Source organism: Ochotona curzoniae, unplaced genomic scaffold, assembly GCF_017591425.1.
Source record: "Ochotona curzoniae isolate NIBS_2020 unplaced genomic scaffold, NIBS_Ocur_1.0 contig_1302, whole genome shotgun sequence".
NCBI lineage: Eukaryota > Metazoa > Chordata > Mammalia > Lagomorpha > Ochotonidae > Ochotona > Ochotona curzoniae.
Genome location: NW_024465035.1, coordinates 11303963 through 11320129, shown reverse-complemented (window position 1 = coordinate 11320129; position 16167 = coordinate 11303963). Strand labels below are relative to the sequence as shown.

The following is a 16167-nucleotide window of genomic DNA, read 5'->3' as shown; positions in this document are numbered from 1 at the left end:
CTCATCTGTTGTGTGATGGCTTGAGTTGGGGTCACTGCACTCTGCTTCTGTGGAAGTGGTGTGGAAACTTGAGTTTGTAAGCTGTTTCAGAATCGGGACTCTCAGAGCTGGATCTGACGGGATCTGGAGATGAGGAAAATTCAAGGATTGAGACCATAGTATTTTCAGTGTGTGTTAGCCTACACAGAATATTAAGCTATCTGTTTTTGTTCACCCTTTACTAGTCTTGGTTAATGATGTGGTATCTCCATTTGAAAGATTTTGGGACCGCTAAAGATAGCCAGGTTCAATTGTGATTCCGTATGCCTGACTTTCCTTAGAAAGTTTTGAGGCTCGCATAATGAACTTGGAAACTTACAGAATTGGGAAATGTTTATGCTTCTGAATCAAGTAATGCAGACTGCTCTAGTGCTTCTGGTGCCTGGGTGACTAGTCACCAGGACTCGGGGGGAACTGCAGAACCAGGTTGCTGGGCAGTGCCCCTTTGTTCTGTAGGGCTTAAGACTCACTGAGTCTGAAATAGGTCTTGCCATTTAAAAAGAAACATCCCTGTCATGTGTCCGTACACATTTTAGCTTACCCCTTGTTAGGTTATTTAAATTTGATCTTTTGGTTAATTTTAGACTCTTTTTGATCAGAATAATGCTGCAAAAAAAGAAGAATCAGAAACTGCAAACAAAAATGATACTTCCAAGAAGCTGTCTGTTGAAAGAATTTATCAGAAGAAGACACAGCTTGAACATATTCTCCTTCGTCCTGACACATACATCGGGTCAGTGGAGCCTTTGACACAGGTAATTTTTTTTTTTTTGCTAAAATTGACCGAGATTAGGATGTGTGCATATTTACTTTAACAAGGCCATTGTGAGACGATGCCTTATAAGTTCATGATTTCACCTCTGTATGATCATGATTAAAGTAGGTAGAAAAATCAAGCAAAAATAGAAATGTCTTCATTTTTGTCTCAAAGTAAAGTATCAGGAGAAAGTAGAGTAAAATGGTTCTATATAAACTGTTTAAGAAAAGTTCTAGTGGTTTACTTTAATAGTGTTATGTTCTAGAATATATGCAAATGCAGTGACTTAATCTTACAAAATAAAGCATGTTTTTGGATTTTTTTCTCTTTGCAGTTAATGTGGGTGTATGATGAAGATGTGGGCATGAACTGCAGAGAGGTTACCTTTGTGCCAGGTTTATACAAGATCTTTGATGAAATTTTGGGTGAGTGCTTACTCAGGATTTAGCATATATGTACTTTTTAACCTATTAGCATTATCAAAATTTCCTAGTATTTATAAAGCCACAGTTATATAATAAGGTGAATTTTAAAAGTTAATCTTTGGCTTTCATGTTGAATATGTTTCTTAGGAAATTTTTATCTGTAGCTCTATTTCTTTCCTATCTCTGTGTTTCATATCTCTGTGCTTCAGTTTGTCCATTTGTAAGATGAGTGTTTTTTAGTTGTAATGCCACAGTTGGTCTGTCATCCTGTGTGTAGCTGACTGGGGTTTTCTGGCATCCCAGTTAGGTGGGGAGGGAGTTACACATTCAGTTGCTGGAAGTGGAACATGCACATTTGTGTTTCGCACCAGCAAGTCGGATGTTTCTGTTGGGCAGTAGCCACTCTGAAGTGATCCCTGTCCCTTCCAGGTCTGTGTGAAAGTGCAGTGTTGTATAATGCCTAATTGGGTACAACGAGGTTGTGCACGGTTCTCTGAGATGCTTGCTGGTCTTTGGGGAAAGGGAGGCAGAGTAAAACTGATCAGTTTGTATTTTCATTCTTGCTTCCCAACTATCCACCTGGTTTCCACAGTTCCAGATTAATTACACAGTGTTTGTCAGGAGTGTATTATTTATATGAATGGAGTTCAGCTAGTACTCAGATTACCTGAGGAGTGCTTTATGAACGCAGAAATGCTTTAATTACCAGCTATAGTACATAGGATTTAAAGTTTTGATTCTCGAAAATCTGTCTTTGTGTAATTAAAAAAATGTTACGTTGCGGTTCAGTCTAACCTGTAGAAATCACTTGTTTATTGATGGATATCAAAGGAAAGTATTACCTTGACCAGGTTGTCATATGCAAATGTTGCACATACAGTTGAATATGTGTATTTAGTTTTGCATCTTTCATTACAAATTAAGACATTTATTTTTGTAGTTAATGCGGCTGACAATAAACAGAGGGATAAGAATATGACCTGTATTAAAGTTTCAATTGACCCGTAAGTATATTTCAAATTTTTAAATATCTGAAAGTTTTTTTCAAGTTGCCTTCAACTTAGGAATGTTTTTTATATGTGTAATTCATGTGGTTAGCACTCCTTTGTCCCTGTTGCTTGAGACTGTATTATCTTTACCTCTCCTTTGTCTAACATGTATCCCCTCCCGCCAATGGACTTCCCACTGGGAGCTCTTGGAGACCATTTTTTGTTGATGCAGCGAACATTAGTTCAGCTCTGTCTTACCCTTACTTTGGGACTCTGAGGATTATTATTAGTGTTGTTCCAGCTATATTCTATACTTTTTTCATGACTGGCATTTGAACTTTTCCATTGTTTGTATTGTGACTTAAATTAGTTTTTTTTCTGATATTACAGAACATATACCAGGGCCTTACCCAAGTAGATCACACTATGATGATTTTTATGAGAAGGTGAAAGTTAAAAACAAAAGTTTTAAATGAGAAATATGGTTGTAAAATTTTTCCTGTTCTTACTAGTATGCCCCTGAAATTTTTGTGGGTTCTAATAGCTAATGGTCTAATTATAGCGTATGATACGGCTTAGCTCTTAATTAAAAAGCAGAGCAGGAGAGACAGACACGTGTTTCATCTGCTGGCTCAATGGTTTCAACAGCCAAAGCAGGGGCGGGCTAAAGCCAGGAAAAGCACACACTCTACCGTGGCCTCTCACCTGGGTAGCCGAAGCCCAAAGCCTGTGGGCAGTCCTCTGGTGCCTTCTAGCACACATTAGCAGGAAACTGGTTGGAACTGCTGGTACTTGAGTAGGGAATTGCAATTGGTAGCTTAATGCAGCCCCCTTTACTTTCCCCAGTAGTATTGTAAAAGGTATTGGAATAGGTTAGCAGAACTACCAGGCAGAGTTTGGGCAACTCTTCAAAATTTGCAGCGTGGTAACCTGATTATCTCATGAGATTCTCCAATAAATCTAGTTTTTCTTTTTTTTTTTTTTAAGATGTATTTATTTTTATTGGAAAGTCAAACATACAGAGAGAAAGAGACAGAGAGGAAGATCTTCCATCTGCTGATTCACTCCCCAAGTGGCCTCAATGGCCAGAGCTGAGTTGATTTGAAGCCAGGAACCCTAGGCCTTCTTGAGGTGTCCCATACAGGTGAGGGTCCCAAGGCTTTGGGCCAACCTTGACTGCTTTCCCAGGCCACAAGCAGGGAGCTGGATAGGAAGCAGTCCCGCCAGGACACAAACCAGCACCCACATGGGATCCCAGCATGTGCAAAGCGAGGACTTTAGCCTCTAGGCTTCGATTCAGGGCCCGATCCTAGTTTTTTTTTTTTTTTTTAAATTACATTTTTAGAGCACTTTAAAGAGAATTGGATAATAATGTTAAAGACTTAATGGAGAATTGAAGTAATGTACTGAACTTGAAAGTTGGGTAAAATTGGGCCAGATAGGTCAGGAATTTAGCTCAGCAGTTGTGCCACTTGATGAACCAGCATTGCTTTGTAGTGGGATTAAGTCAGTACCTGCAAAGTCTGTATTTCACAAGGACCATGATTTAAGGCGCAGTTGCTCCACCTGAGCATTCAGACCCCACATGAAGCTCCTGACTCATACTGACTCAGCCTGGGGCCACTTGGAAAGTAAACCAGCAGATGGAAGATCTCTCTCTCTCTCTCTGTAAATCTGATTTTCCAATTAAAATAAAAATAAATCTTAAAGAACTAACAAATTGTGAAACATTGGCAAAATTTAGTCCTCAAGAGTTAAACTGTTTCTGTAAATTTTTCTCTGAAAGGATAAAATCTAAAGTTAAACATAATTAAACAGTATGGGTAGATAAAATTTTTCATCTGGATTACTGGCTATATTGAGTTGCTGTTACCTGTAGGAGCCTCTGCTGTTTACAATCCAGGGTTCAAACTAACCCCAAACTCTGAAAAACATAAATTAGATACTATTTACACATTTTAAAAGTATTTTATAACACTGTTTGACACAACACAAATAACTTTAAATATTTAGACTAAAAATGGTAAACACTTCAGGCTATTTTCTGCTTTTCTTTCTGTATTGATGTGATGGGGAGGAAAAAATTTAAAATTTGATGAATCCCATACATGTGTTTCAATGTGAATGTAGTTCCAGAGGGTGGGTGTACTGCTGGTCTCAAGCAGGAAGAGCACACCTCATGCATTGGAAGGTTGGAACACTTGTCTCAACTGTGTGTGTGTGTGTCTGTCTGCTAGTGGCACCAGGATATTAGCATCGGAATCTTATTCCTTCAGGACACTGCAAGAAATTTTTTAGAAATTTTGTAAAATAATAATTTTATACATCTTAATGATGCAATTATGGCTCAGAAATAGAAATATATGAACCCATCAGGTGTTTTTGTTTGACAAATTAATATCTTCCAACTGTGATAAGAACTGATGTCTTCCTTATAATCACTTATGTTTATTCTGGTTTACTTTATATTTTTGGAAACTCATGTGTCTTTAATTTTCAGCTTTAAATTCTGCTTATTTACAGAGAATCTAACATTATCAGCATTTGGAATAATGGGAAAGGCATTCCAGTAGTTGAACACAAAGTAGAGAAAATGTATGTTCCTGCTTTAATTTTTGGACATCTCTTAACATCGAGTAACTATGATGATGATGAGAAAAAAGTTACAGGTAAAATTTGTTTTTGGTATGAGATAATCCTTTTCAGAATTAATATCTATAAAAATGTATCATGTGGCCTTTAAAATATTAGGGGCAGGTTAAGCTTTTGCCTATAGTGCCAGCATTTTACATGGGCACTGGTTCAGGTCTTGGCTGCTCCACTTCCACTCTCGCTCACTGCTAATTTGTCTAAGAAAACAGCAGAAGGTGTTCCACATGCTTGGGCCCCTTCCCCCGTGGGAGACCTGGACCAAGCTTCTGGCTTCCGCTGGGGCCAGTCCTGGCTGTTGTGGCCATTAGGGCAGTGAAATGGTGGATGGAAGATCTGTCTTCCTTTCTGCGTAATTCTGATTTTCCAGTAAATGAATGAATAAATCTTTACGTATACCTTTGGATCTTTAGAAAAAATTATTTTATTTGAAGGCCAGAGTTAGAGAGTGAGAGAAAGATCTTCTATCTGCTGGTTCTCTTCCCAAATGGCCACCATGGCCAGCTCTGGGAAAGGAGCCAGGAGCTGCTTCTAAGGCTCTCATGTGGACAACAGGGGCCCAGATATTTGGGCGGATTCCGCAGCTTTACCAGGCACATTAACAAGGAACTGGGTCAGAAGTAAAGCAGTGGAGTCTTCCCTATGGAATGCTAGTGCTACAGGCAGTAGCTTTGCCCACTAAGCCGTATCACTCATCTCCAAGCGATTTTTTAAGTCTGATAATTCAGTAGTTTTTATGTTAGGATTGCTGGAACATTGACAGTTTAAAGTTTTGATTTAGATGAGACTACTGTGTTTGTATTTATTTATTATGACATAAACTATTTTGATATTGAATTACTTTTAAACTGTGCTCGTCTACAGAACAGGATTGAAAATTTAGACTGAGTAGCAAAGTGCTTTGACTCAACCTGGGGTTTTCCTGTTTGTTTACCTTGCCTGCGTAAGTCGTTAGTGTCTTTTTGGCACTAAAGCTTTGTGTGTGATGTGGAGAGAGAAAAGTGACTTTGTTAGGAAGTTCAGATTTCATACTCCTATAGATATACTGTGGTGTAGAGGTTACCAAACTTAATACTTTTTGAAGTTGTGATGAAAGTATAAATTTACAAAATACTTTTATTATATTACTATACCTGTGCAATCTGTTATATTTTACTTTAAATGGAAAACCTAAGTATACTTTAGAACATTTAGTTGATTAATATGTAGTAAGGGCATCTGTTTTGGCAGCAGACTTGCTTTGTGGCAGGTAATTTAGAAAAGATTTTTGAATGATTTCACTAAAGCTTTCACTATTTTCTTACAGGTGGTCGGAATGGTTATGGTGCAAAACTTTGTAATATTTTTAGTACAAAGTTCACAGTAGAAACAGCTTGCAAAGAATATAAACACAGTTTTAAGCAGGTAAAACTTTTAAAAACTGTTCTGTTGCGCTAATGGATTCTTGGGTAAATTGCAGTTTTAACTGTCATGTCCTACCCACCTTTTTTGTGAGGATGAAGTAGGCCTGCAGAATAGGGAGAAATCAATGTCCAGGAGATCTTACAGAAGCATCATTTCTTTTAAAAATGCTTAAAAGCAGACTTCTTTAGCTCAGTGAAACAAAGTATTATTAAAAATGTCCTAAACTCCTGTACTCAGTTCCATATACAAACTCCTGTACTTAAATACACAAACTCCTCCTTGAATCATCAAACTCATTTTTCAGAATCTTTTTTACTTTATTTTTGCAAGTTCTTGAAAATGGTTGAAATTTTATGTGAGCTGAAGTAATTTTGTCAGAAAAAGCATCGTGACTTAGTGTTCTTGTAAAAAATCTATATAGCTTGTTAAATTTGAAATTTATTTTACTAACAGTATATAAGGTCAGCTGTAAAACTGGTTTGTTGTGAGGTTGGAAGTGGATGGATGTAATTTCGGTAAATGGATGCATTTCATGAGCTGAGACTTATACAATGTAGAGAAATTGTAGAAACATTTGAATTTTTTTTCTGTTAGACATGGATGAATAATATGATGAAGACTTCTGAAGCCAAAATTAAACATTTTGATGGTGAAGATTATACATGTGTAACATTCCAACCAGATCTAGCGAAATTTAAGATGGAAAAGCTTGACAAGGATATTGTGGCTCTCATGACCAGAAGAGCGTATGACTTGGCTGGTTCGTGTAAAGGGGTCAAGGTCATGTTTAATGGAAAGAAATTACCAGTAAGTTTCCTCTTAAACAGTTGATACCTTTTTGTTTGTAGATAAAGCAAATTCCAGCTGTATCCTAAATTTAATTTAATCTTTCTAACTGGTATGTTGATGATTCATATTTGAAATGAATATTGATACATTTGGATTTAAATCTACCATTTAGCTAACTGATCTGTTCAGTATAGTCTTTGTTTCTTACCTATTTTGCCTTTTGTGGTTTTAAATGAGTATTTTTGCAGTTTTTTTTCCTGTATTAAGTCTTATCTATACTTTGTAAAGCTTTGTTTTAGTGGTTTCCCTAGGATTTATGATAAGTATGTTTTTGTAAATGACTTGGATGCATTGCTATCACTTTATGTGGAATGATAAGATTTTAGAACAGGATAGCCCCAGGTAATTCTCCCACACATTGCTTTTTACATGTGAGTTGTACATATGCTGTAAATCCTAAAAGGGGAAGCAGAAGAGAAGGAACCAGAAGAAATACTTATAAAGATAATGGCAGAAAAAAATTCCAAAAGTCACATTGTTACTGCTTTATGCAACTAGTTTTTTCCAGCAATGATGTATGTGTGTGTGTGTGTGTGTGTGTGTGTGTGTGTGTATATAAAATGAAAGACTTTATTTTACATTCTTCTTTTTCCATTTTCAGTGTTCTTAATTTCTTGTTGTAGATTTAATTTTTTTCATTAAAAACTTTTTGGTGAAAAAGTTTTATTTGAACAAAGAGATTTTTCTCCTAACCACTGATTTCAATTCCCTAATTCCTGCAACAGAAGCAGAATAGGGAAAAGCTATTGAAGGTTTGGATCTATTGAGTTAAAGCTGTTTGAAACTGAAGTGTGAGAAGTACCTAAGGACATTCACCTGTTAGAACTGCCAACTCAGTTTGGTTTTTCTATTTCCAGGTAAATGGGTTTCGAAGTTATGTAGATCTTTATGTGAAAGACAAATTAGATGAAACTGGAGTGGCCCTGAAAGTTATCCATGAGCTTGCAAATGAAAGATGGGATGTTTGCCTCACACTGAGTGAAAAAGGATTCCAGCAAATCAGCTTTGTCAATAGCATTGCAACGACAAAAGTAAGTGTGCACATTCCTTGTTTCCAGGTTATTGGCAGAAGTGGTTCTTAAAAAACGAATAATGATAACCAAATGTTAAAAATTGAGGTAGGAAAATGAGGGTGTATTTTCTGTGAGATAGCTAGATTACAGTTTAGCTAAAAATCCATTGAAAAATAAGTTTTTAGCACTAGCTTTTATTGTTGAACATATTTTGTGAAGTTTAGAATAAAAACAATTTCCTTAGAATTCACTGGCTGGCACAGTCTCTTCATGGTTGAGGTTCTGAGATCAGCAGTTAGTTGGAGGGATCCCCAAGTGGATTCTGGACAGATTTCATCATGCGTGGAATGGCGAGACTGGCAACAAATCTGAACTGTTGAACTATCAAAACTGCTTGAGCAGGACCCTTGGAGCATGCCTCACACTGGGACCTGGGATGGGTGCGGCTTTTCCCTTTCTCTCTCCCCTTACCCCAGATACAGAAAAAAAAAATGTGGAAACAAAGGTCTTACCAATTTTCCTGTAGCCCGTGGCCCTTTGTGCCCTAATCAACTATTTAAAGATTAGCAAAATAAAAGAATTAAAAAAAAACAAAGCATTTTCTTATTTGATATCCTGAGTTAAGTGTATAGAATATAGGATGAGCCTTTTTGGGCTTATGTTGTGGAATATATTTTTCTGCTGTTCTAAGGATAATAATATTCTGCAGGATTTTAGATTTTGTTTTTTAAATTGTATGACAACAGTAGTTTTTAATTTTTAAAATTTATTTTAGATGATGTTTACATAGTTGATTAGGGTGGGAGGGATCCAGGGTCAGGAAAAAGTGGGTGTGGTTTTCATTTCCGAATCTTCTATTTCTTCTTCCTGTTTCTCGGAAAGGGGAAGATAAAGGGAGAAGCCATATCCAGCCTCCCAACGACCTGGGCATGGGGAATGGCCACTCAATGTTAACCCAGGTTACCAATGTGGTGCACACGCAGAGGTTTCTGCCCAATTAGTTTTGATAGTTCTGTAATGCTGCAATCTCGCCCATCTAAGGATGAGGAGTCCTTCCAATGTCCATTGACTGACACAGTTGACCTTGGAGTCCCCATTTGTCCAGACACTTGCTGCCATCCTTTGGTCGAGGTAGTTGTCCAATTTGTTCTGTTCTCCTGCCTCTGCTGTGGTGCCACATGTCCCCTGTAGGCCCCAATGGGCTGCTGTATCCTCCATGTGCATCAGGGCCAGCTGTCTACTGAAGAAGACTGGCTCACTCTGGTGGGACTGAGGACCCAGCCAGGTGACCTGGGCCCTGCTGGATACACTGCCCCGGGAGTGTTTTGGATTTTAAAATCAAGAGACAATTTTCTAAATTTTTTTTATGTGTTAGTCAAACATTAATCTGTCTTGTCAGCAGAAATCCCAAGTTGGCTATGATTACTTGTGATGGAAACCTAAAAAAACAGTGTCTTAAACATATGAAGGTTTTATTTTTTCCTCTTAAACTAGATACTTTCTGTACGATGGCATCGTGGGCCTGGGCCCTTCTTGGTTTTCTTTTTCTGACATCCTTAGCATATGGCTTATATTCATATGCCTCTGAGATCCTCGCTACACTGCCATCCTTTGCTTCCAAGTTCTAGGGAGAGCAAACGTGGTTAGGTAAATTCATCTCTCTTCATTTTGATCAGGGATATAGTAGCATTTCTAACAGTCCTACCAACAGATCTCTGCTAATATCCTAAATTAGCTAGAACTGAGGCAAATGGATGGCCCATGTTACAAGAGAGTCTGTGTTTATAAATCTTTTTAACTTGGCAAAGTACCAAAACATTAATGTTTATTAGTGAAATAATGGGTGAATGGTGTTCAGATGAACAAACAAGGAATTGCCACAATCTTTAGGTTTAAACCACCTACTCTACCATCTGTGTCAGTTTCTGTTCTTTGTCTTTTTATGTTTTATAACTTATAATAGAGATAGCTGTATGGAGGGATAGAAGTGTGTATGGCTTAATAAGAAATATACATTTGGTATTTGTTTCTTTCTGATTCCTGACACAGAGCTCATAAAACCTTAAACCTTTCTGAAAGGAAGGGGTGATAAGAGTGTCTTGTGTTCTAATATTTGATGTAGTTCCTGACAGAGTCTCTAAATCACTGGGGTTTCCTAAGTGAGAGGGGCATCTTTTGTTTTAATAGGATGACTCTTGGCAGTTCCTTAGGTAGCTCCAAGATGGGGGTTGGTTGCCAGAAAAGCCAAACCTTGATGAGAAGACTGAAACTGTAAGTGGCCCACTCCCCAAAATCGGGGGGGAGAGAGAAGCTGAAAATAGTTATAGGCCATCCATGCCTATACTGTAAAAAGAAACCCCTGAAGGACAGAGTTCCCAGGGAGATGATACACTGAAGTGCTGGCAGGGTGGCCTGCTGGAGAAAAGGGCAGACTTTGCCTTACGCGTCTCCTCTATTTGTCTGTTCCTGTGTTGTGTTCTTTGTAATAAAATGGCAAATCAAAGCAAAGCGTGTTCTCGAGTACTGTGAGCCATTGCAGCAAATAACCAAGCTTGCATGGATCCTATTATAGTTCATCAGGAATCCAGGAGGCCAGGATTTACAACTGACATTTGAGTAGAGAGGTGGCTTCATGGGGCTGAGGCCTTAACCTGTGGGTTCCCTGTGAACTCTGGGTCGTGGTCAGAGTTGAATTCTGTTCCAGCTGGGATTCAGGAAGTTCACAGAATGAGTTGAGAGTGTTCAAAAACTACCCTAGAGTTTTTGGAAAAGGAAAGGAATTGAAATTAAAAAGGAAAGCTATGGTTATTGGTTTACTGGTTCTGTGGCCAAACACAGCTTTAAAAAAACAAAATCCTGACTGTCATTTTGAGATTCATGCTACTTGGAAAATAGTTAATAATACTAACGTCAAAAAGTTGTGAATATTGAAACACTTACTCTAGAGAAGACATATATATTTTATTATCCTAATTATGGAAAATTTTGGATTCATTTTCTTCCCTCTCTTTAGGGTGGACGGCACGTAGACTACGTGGTAGATCAAGTTGTTGGCAAACTGATTGAAGTGGTTAAGAAAAAGAACAAGGCTGGTGTATCAGTGAAACCATTCCAAGTGAGTGAGACTGTCTATACTCTCCCAACCTATTACCTACCAGTTTTGCTATTGACCTTCTCTTTTTGGTACTTTTTTTGATAGGTTAAAAACCACATCTGGGTTTTTGTAAATTGCCTTATCGAAAATCCAACTTTTGATTCTCAAACTAAGGAGAACATGACTCTGCAACCCAAAAGTTTTGGCTCTAAATGCCAACTGTCAGAAAAATTTTTTAAAGCAGTAAGTATAACTTACAGTGGTGTTTTTTTTTCTTCTTAATTCTCAATTACCAAAAAAAAAAAAAGGTTTTGTGATTCACTTATTATATTGTAAATAGGCAGGCTTAGACAAATTCTGATCACCTAAAAGGGTAGGCATTATTGTTTTATAAAACCATTGATTTTCTTTTTTTTTTTGTCAAAAATTAAGGCAGGGAATTATCTAACTATGCCTTGAGTTTTGCATTTGCCATTTTAAAGCCCAGATTTTCCATGAGCAGGTGTACAAATCCTCAGGACTCTTGGTTTCATCTTTTCTGTTCTAACGTCATGCACTGACTTTTGCTTGTGTGTTTGTCTTGCTGGATATAGTAAAATACTCTGTGTTCTACATATTAAGCATTTTCATTTTACCTAGCACATATTTTGGCTGCATCGGTTTTTTCAAAAATGAGAGGCCAAGTAAGCTGAAGCCTCGCAGCTAGTTAGTAGGCCTTGTAATGTGTTGTGTCAAGGTCGGCTTCTGTTCCTTTGCTCAGCAGTGCCATCAGTAAACACTTCAGTTTTCGTGAAGCATCTTTCAAAGGTTGAGAAAGGCAATGTAAAGATGAGTAGGGCAAGCCCCTTCCCTTGGAAATTTATAGTTTGATGGGAGAATACTGTACAGTTGACCCAAGATAATGTATTTGTCAAATTCCAGGGCGTATTTTCAAAGGCACGTTCTCAGAAACAGAAATTGGTTTTAATACTTGAAGTTTTATTGAAATAATGCTTTTAGAATTAATAATCAAAATGAATTCTGAGCACAAAGTATCCTACATACTTTCCTAAATAGTTGTTTCCATGATGTGACTTTATTTCAGATTTTATACTTTAGCATTTTAGGTGGAACAAAGTAAATTTTGGTATGACATTTCACATCTTTGCTTTATTTCTCAATCTGAAAAATCATTTCATGTGTATAAAATCTAACTGCCTCAGACTATGAAATATAACTCTTAGTACTTGGAATCAGAAATGCTTAGCTTGTGTACTCGGCAACGTATATAGTCCATACTCGGGCAGAGAGTGAATACCATGCAACACTGAATTACTCCATGCCAAGCTATCTCAAAATAAAGCTGTTCGTAAGCTCACAACTTAATGTTTCCTTCATGTTAATAATTTTTAGTTGTGTTTGAAAATTCAAGACTCATGTTCTGTATATTAGAAATATCAGTAGAAATTGTCTTCCAGTAAATTTAAGGATGGATTAACTTTTACTTTAATAAAATTGTAACAAAAGCACTGTATATTCTCAACAATTATATTTAGCAAGATTTTTTATGTATAACGAAATTATGTACAAATGCATGAAGGAAGAATACAGGTTGTTTAGCTGCCTGACAGCTTTACTGTAGTTGGGGAAGATTTACTGGCATATTTCATTCTCATTGCCTTTATAGTTTTATCATAAAACACATTGACACTGCGCAGGTATGCTGTTAAACTCTGTTGGTTTTATCTGACTGTGTGAACGACTAGCTTATTTTTATACCAGTATTCTTTGGTTGTTAGGCCTCTAATTGTGGCATTGTAGAAAGTATCCTGAACTGGGTGAAATTTAAGGCTCAGACTCAGCTGAATAAGAAGTGTTCATCAGTAAAATACAGTAAAATCAAAGGAATTCCCAAACTGGATGACGCCAATGATGCCGGTAAGGTTCTGTTGTTGTTATTGTCTGTTAAAGATTTTGATTTAATTTACTCAGGAAGTTTCTATCTTACGTATGTTGTGAGTTTCTCTTCAGAATGTAATTTTACTTCATTAAAATCACTGTATGTACTACATGTTGGTAATTCTCAGGAGAGGGGCATTCAATAAAATATACTGTTAATACCAAGAATAATGTAAGATGTCTCAAAGTCTTTTCTGTTCATGAGTATTAATTTTTCTGGTTTCTGGGATATGCGATTTTTAATTTCTTTTAGGAGGGAAACATTCTCTGGAATGTACACTGATATTAACAGAAGGGGACTCTGCCAAATCACTGGCCGTGTCTGGATTAGGTGTGATTGGGAGAGACAGATACGGAGTTTTTCCACTCAGGGGTAAAATTCTTAATGTGCGGGAAGCTTCTCATAAACAGGTACATATCCAGCTACACTTTTATGAAATTGTTGGCGTGACCATTCATAAGTTCAACACTAATGTTCTCTCAACAATTTTCCTTGTTGCACAGATCATGGAAAATGCAGAAATAAACAATATCATCAAAATAGTTGGTTTGCAATACAAAAAAAGTTATGATGATGCAGAATCCTTGAAGACATTACGTTATGGAAAGATTATGATTATGACTGATCAGGTTGGTTGAAGTTGCCTGATGTTTGAAATTCCTATCTTTGTTAGTTTGTCCTTTTGATACATTCATGAGACTTGCTCCAAAGACAGTACAGCTGGAATTGTAAGCATATCATAGGGAAAAAACATTGATTAATGGACACATTTTATACTATAAAGTCTTTGGGTTATAGCCTTGTAGGTTTTTTAAAAGTGTTTTCAAATGTAATAAATGTTAGAAGAGTCAAGTATAGTGTAGTGTTATGACAACGACGAAGGCTGTTCGTAAGTGGGAACAAAGAGATGGATTCCAGTCAGAAAGGTCCTAGAATGAAGATTAGTAATTTTATGTGGTGGCGTATTTGCGAATGCACAAAGAGTTGGAGAACTTGATAGTAGAGTCATACTATTATAAAAAAACAAACAAAAACCCGAAATTTTCTGATCAACACATATAGCTTCTACAAAGTTTTAAGCAGAAAAATTTCAATTTCTGTGTCAAGGGAGAACTTGCAAGTACTCTAGATTTTTCCTTCCAATCCTTATGAAGTGGTATTATAAGCATGTTTTATGTATTTTCCAGTTTTAAGCCATTCTGTTAGTGAAATCTGTATGAACTGTAAAACAGGCATAATTGTAACATAATTTTGGAAGGACAGAAATATTCAGCTTGCCATGAGCTATATACTTCATTTGTGCAGTTCTAGAATTTGAAGGAAATTTTGCCTTTTTGCTGTTTATAGACTTAACAATTTAGTTAAAGGTAACTTTATTTTTTGAAATTATTATGGAACTTTTTATTAACATTGATTTAGGATCAAGATGGTTCTCATATAAAAGGCCTGCTTATTAATTTTATCCATCACAATTGGCCATCGCTTTTGAAGCACGGTTTTCTTGAAGAATTCATTACTCCTATTGTAAAGGTATTATTTACATTATGTTTTTGTACTATTGTATAGGTATTATTTACATTATGTTTTTGCCTTAAAGGTTAGCAGAAACACTAATTTTTCTTTTTCTTAATTTAAGGCAAGCAAAAATAAGCAGGAACTTTCCTTTTATAGTATTCCTGAATTTGATGAGTGGAAAAAACACATAGAAAACCAAAAAGCCTGGAAAATAAAATACTACAAAGGTTTGCATTTTTAAAAAATTAAATTTTGCAAAGTGTCCATTAGACATTATCTATAACCATTTTTGCATGTGGCGCCAAAAGAATTGTCATACCTTTAGTGTCCTTTAGTGTTTAGTTAGTATTAAAAGTCTATTTTCATAGATATTTTTAAGTTGGGTTTAAACACGTTGCATTTGATAAGTATCAAATCTTTTAATATAGTGCTTCTTTTTTAATACTTCTCCCTTGCAATTTATTTATAAAAGTTTAGTTTGTTCTATATGATTTCTCAGATTTTGTAAACTGTAGACCTGTAGTTTCATTTAACACTTAGCAGACTCCTTTGCCTCCGTTCTCTTAACTAGTAGTTGAACTGGAGACTTGATCAGATTATTTGGTATTATGTGCTTGTGTTAGGAGGAATGCATTATCTAGTTTGTGTTTGTCAGTTAAGACTGGTTGACTGATACGGTGTTCCAAGATTGGTTCATTTGTTATGGCTTTCCACACTAGCTGTTTACTTAATATCTGAAACCGGTCGTGTTCCTCACTCGCTCTTGTTGTAACTGTTGTGCAGGTCTGGGCACCAGCACAGCTAAAGAAGCAAAGGAGTATTTTGCAGATATGGAAAGGCATCGCATCTTGTTTCGATATGCCGGCCCTGAGGATGACGCTGCCATTACCTTGGTAATTCAGTTTATTGTAATTAACCTTTCCATAGTTTTTTTTTTCTCAGTCTTAGTTTCTTATTAAGTCCTTTTCAGAATTTGAATGTGCAAACTGGCTAATTCGATCAGTTTATGTTCTGCTTTCACAATTTTTAAATATGCTTTTATTGAAAATATTGAAAAACCTTAATTTCCCAAGAATTAATAGTAATTTTTCATTCATAAATTGCTATAATGAAGTTCATTTTATTTTTAATATGTAAAATCATTATCTGGAATCTTTCAGGCATTCAGTAAGAAGAAAATTGATGACAGAAAAGAATGGTTAACAAATTTTATGGAGGATCGGCGGCAGCGTAGGTTACATGGCTTACCAGAGGTTAGTCTTAAAGAGTGGTGATGGGAGGGGGTAAGGAGAGTGAAAAAAGGCAGTAATAATGACAATATTGCCATGTAACTTTTCTCTTAGCAATTTTTATATGGTACAGCAACAAAACATTTGACCTATAATGATTTCATCAACAAGGAATTGATTCTGTTCTCAAACTCAGACAATGAAAGATCTATACCATCGCTTGTTGATGGTGAGTAATCTTGATTAGAAACTTTTATTAGAAATT

General features: G+C 36.4%; 1 protein-coding gene across 5 annotated transcripts in view; it reads left to right on the top strand.

Moving 5' to 3' along the window:
- The window catches only part of TOP2B (DNA topoisomerase II beta), a 56703-nt gene that overhangs the window by 17110 nt on the left and 23426 nt on the right, over positions 1–16167 (top strand). For 2 of the 5 annotated variants that reach the window (XM_040963661.1, XM_040963654.1), the window contains exons 2-18: positions 639–794; positions 1131–1221; positions 2162–2225; positions 4734–4879; positions 6166–6263; positions 6858–7070; positions 7970–8143; positions 11139–11240; positions 11325–11462; positions 12998–13136; positions 13411–13568; positions 13662–13787; positions 14578–14688; positions 14795–14900; positions 15457–15566; positions 15834–15926; positions 16017–16131. In XM_040963661.1, coding sequence (XP_040819595.1) covers positions 639–794; positions 1131–1221; positions 2162–2225; positions 4734–4879; positions 6166–6263; positions 6858–7070; positions 7970–8143; positions 11139–11240; positions 11325–11462; positions 12998–13136; positions 13411–13568; positions 13662–13787; positions 14578–14688; positions 14795–14900; positions 15457–15566; positions 15834–15926; positions 16017–16131 — 2140 coding nt within the window. Of the gene's footprint in view, positions 1–623; positions 795–1130; positions 1222–2161; positions 2226–4733; positions 4880–6165; positions 6264–6857; positions 7071–7969; positions 8144–11138; positions 11241–11324; positions 11463–12997; positions 13137–13410; positions 13569–13661; positions 13788–14577; positions 14689–14794; positions 14901–15456; positions 15567–15833; positions 15927–16016; positions 16132–16167 lie in introns of all 5 variants that reach the window. The other 3 variants (XM_040963643.1, XM_040963636.1, XM_040963672.1) reach the window with 2 other exon arrangements.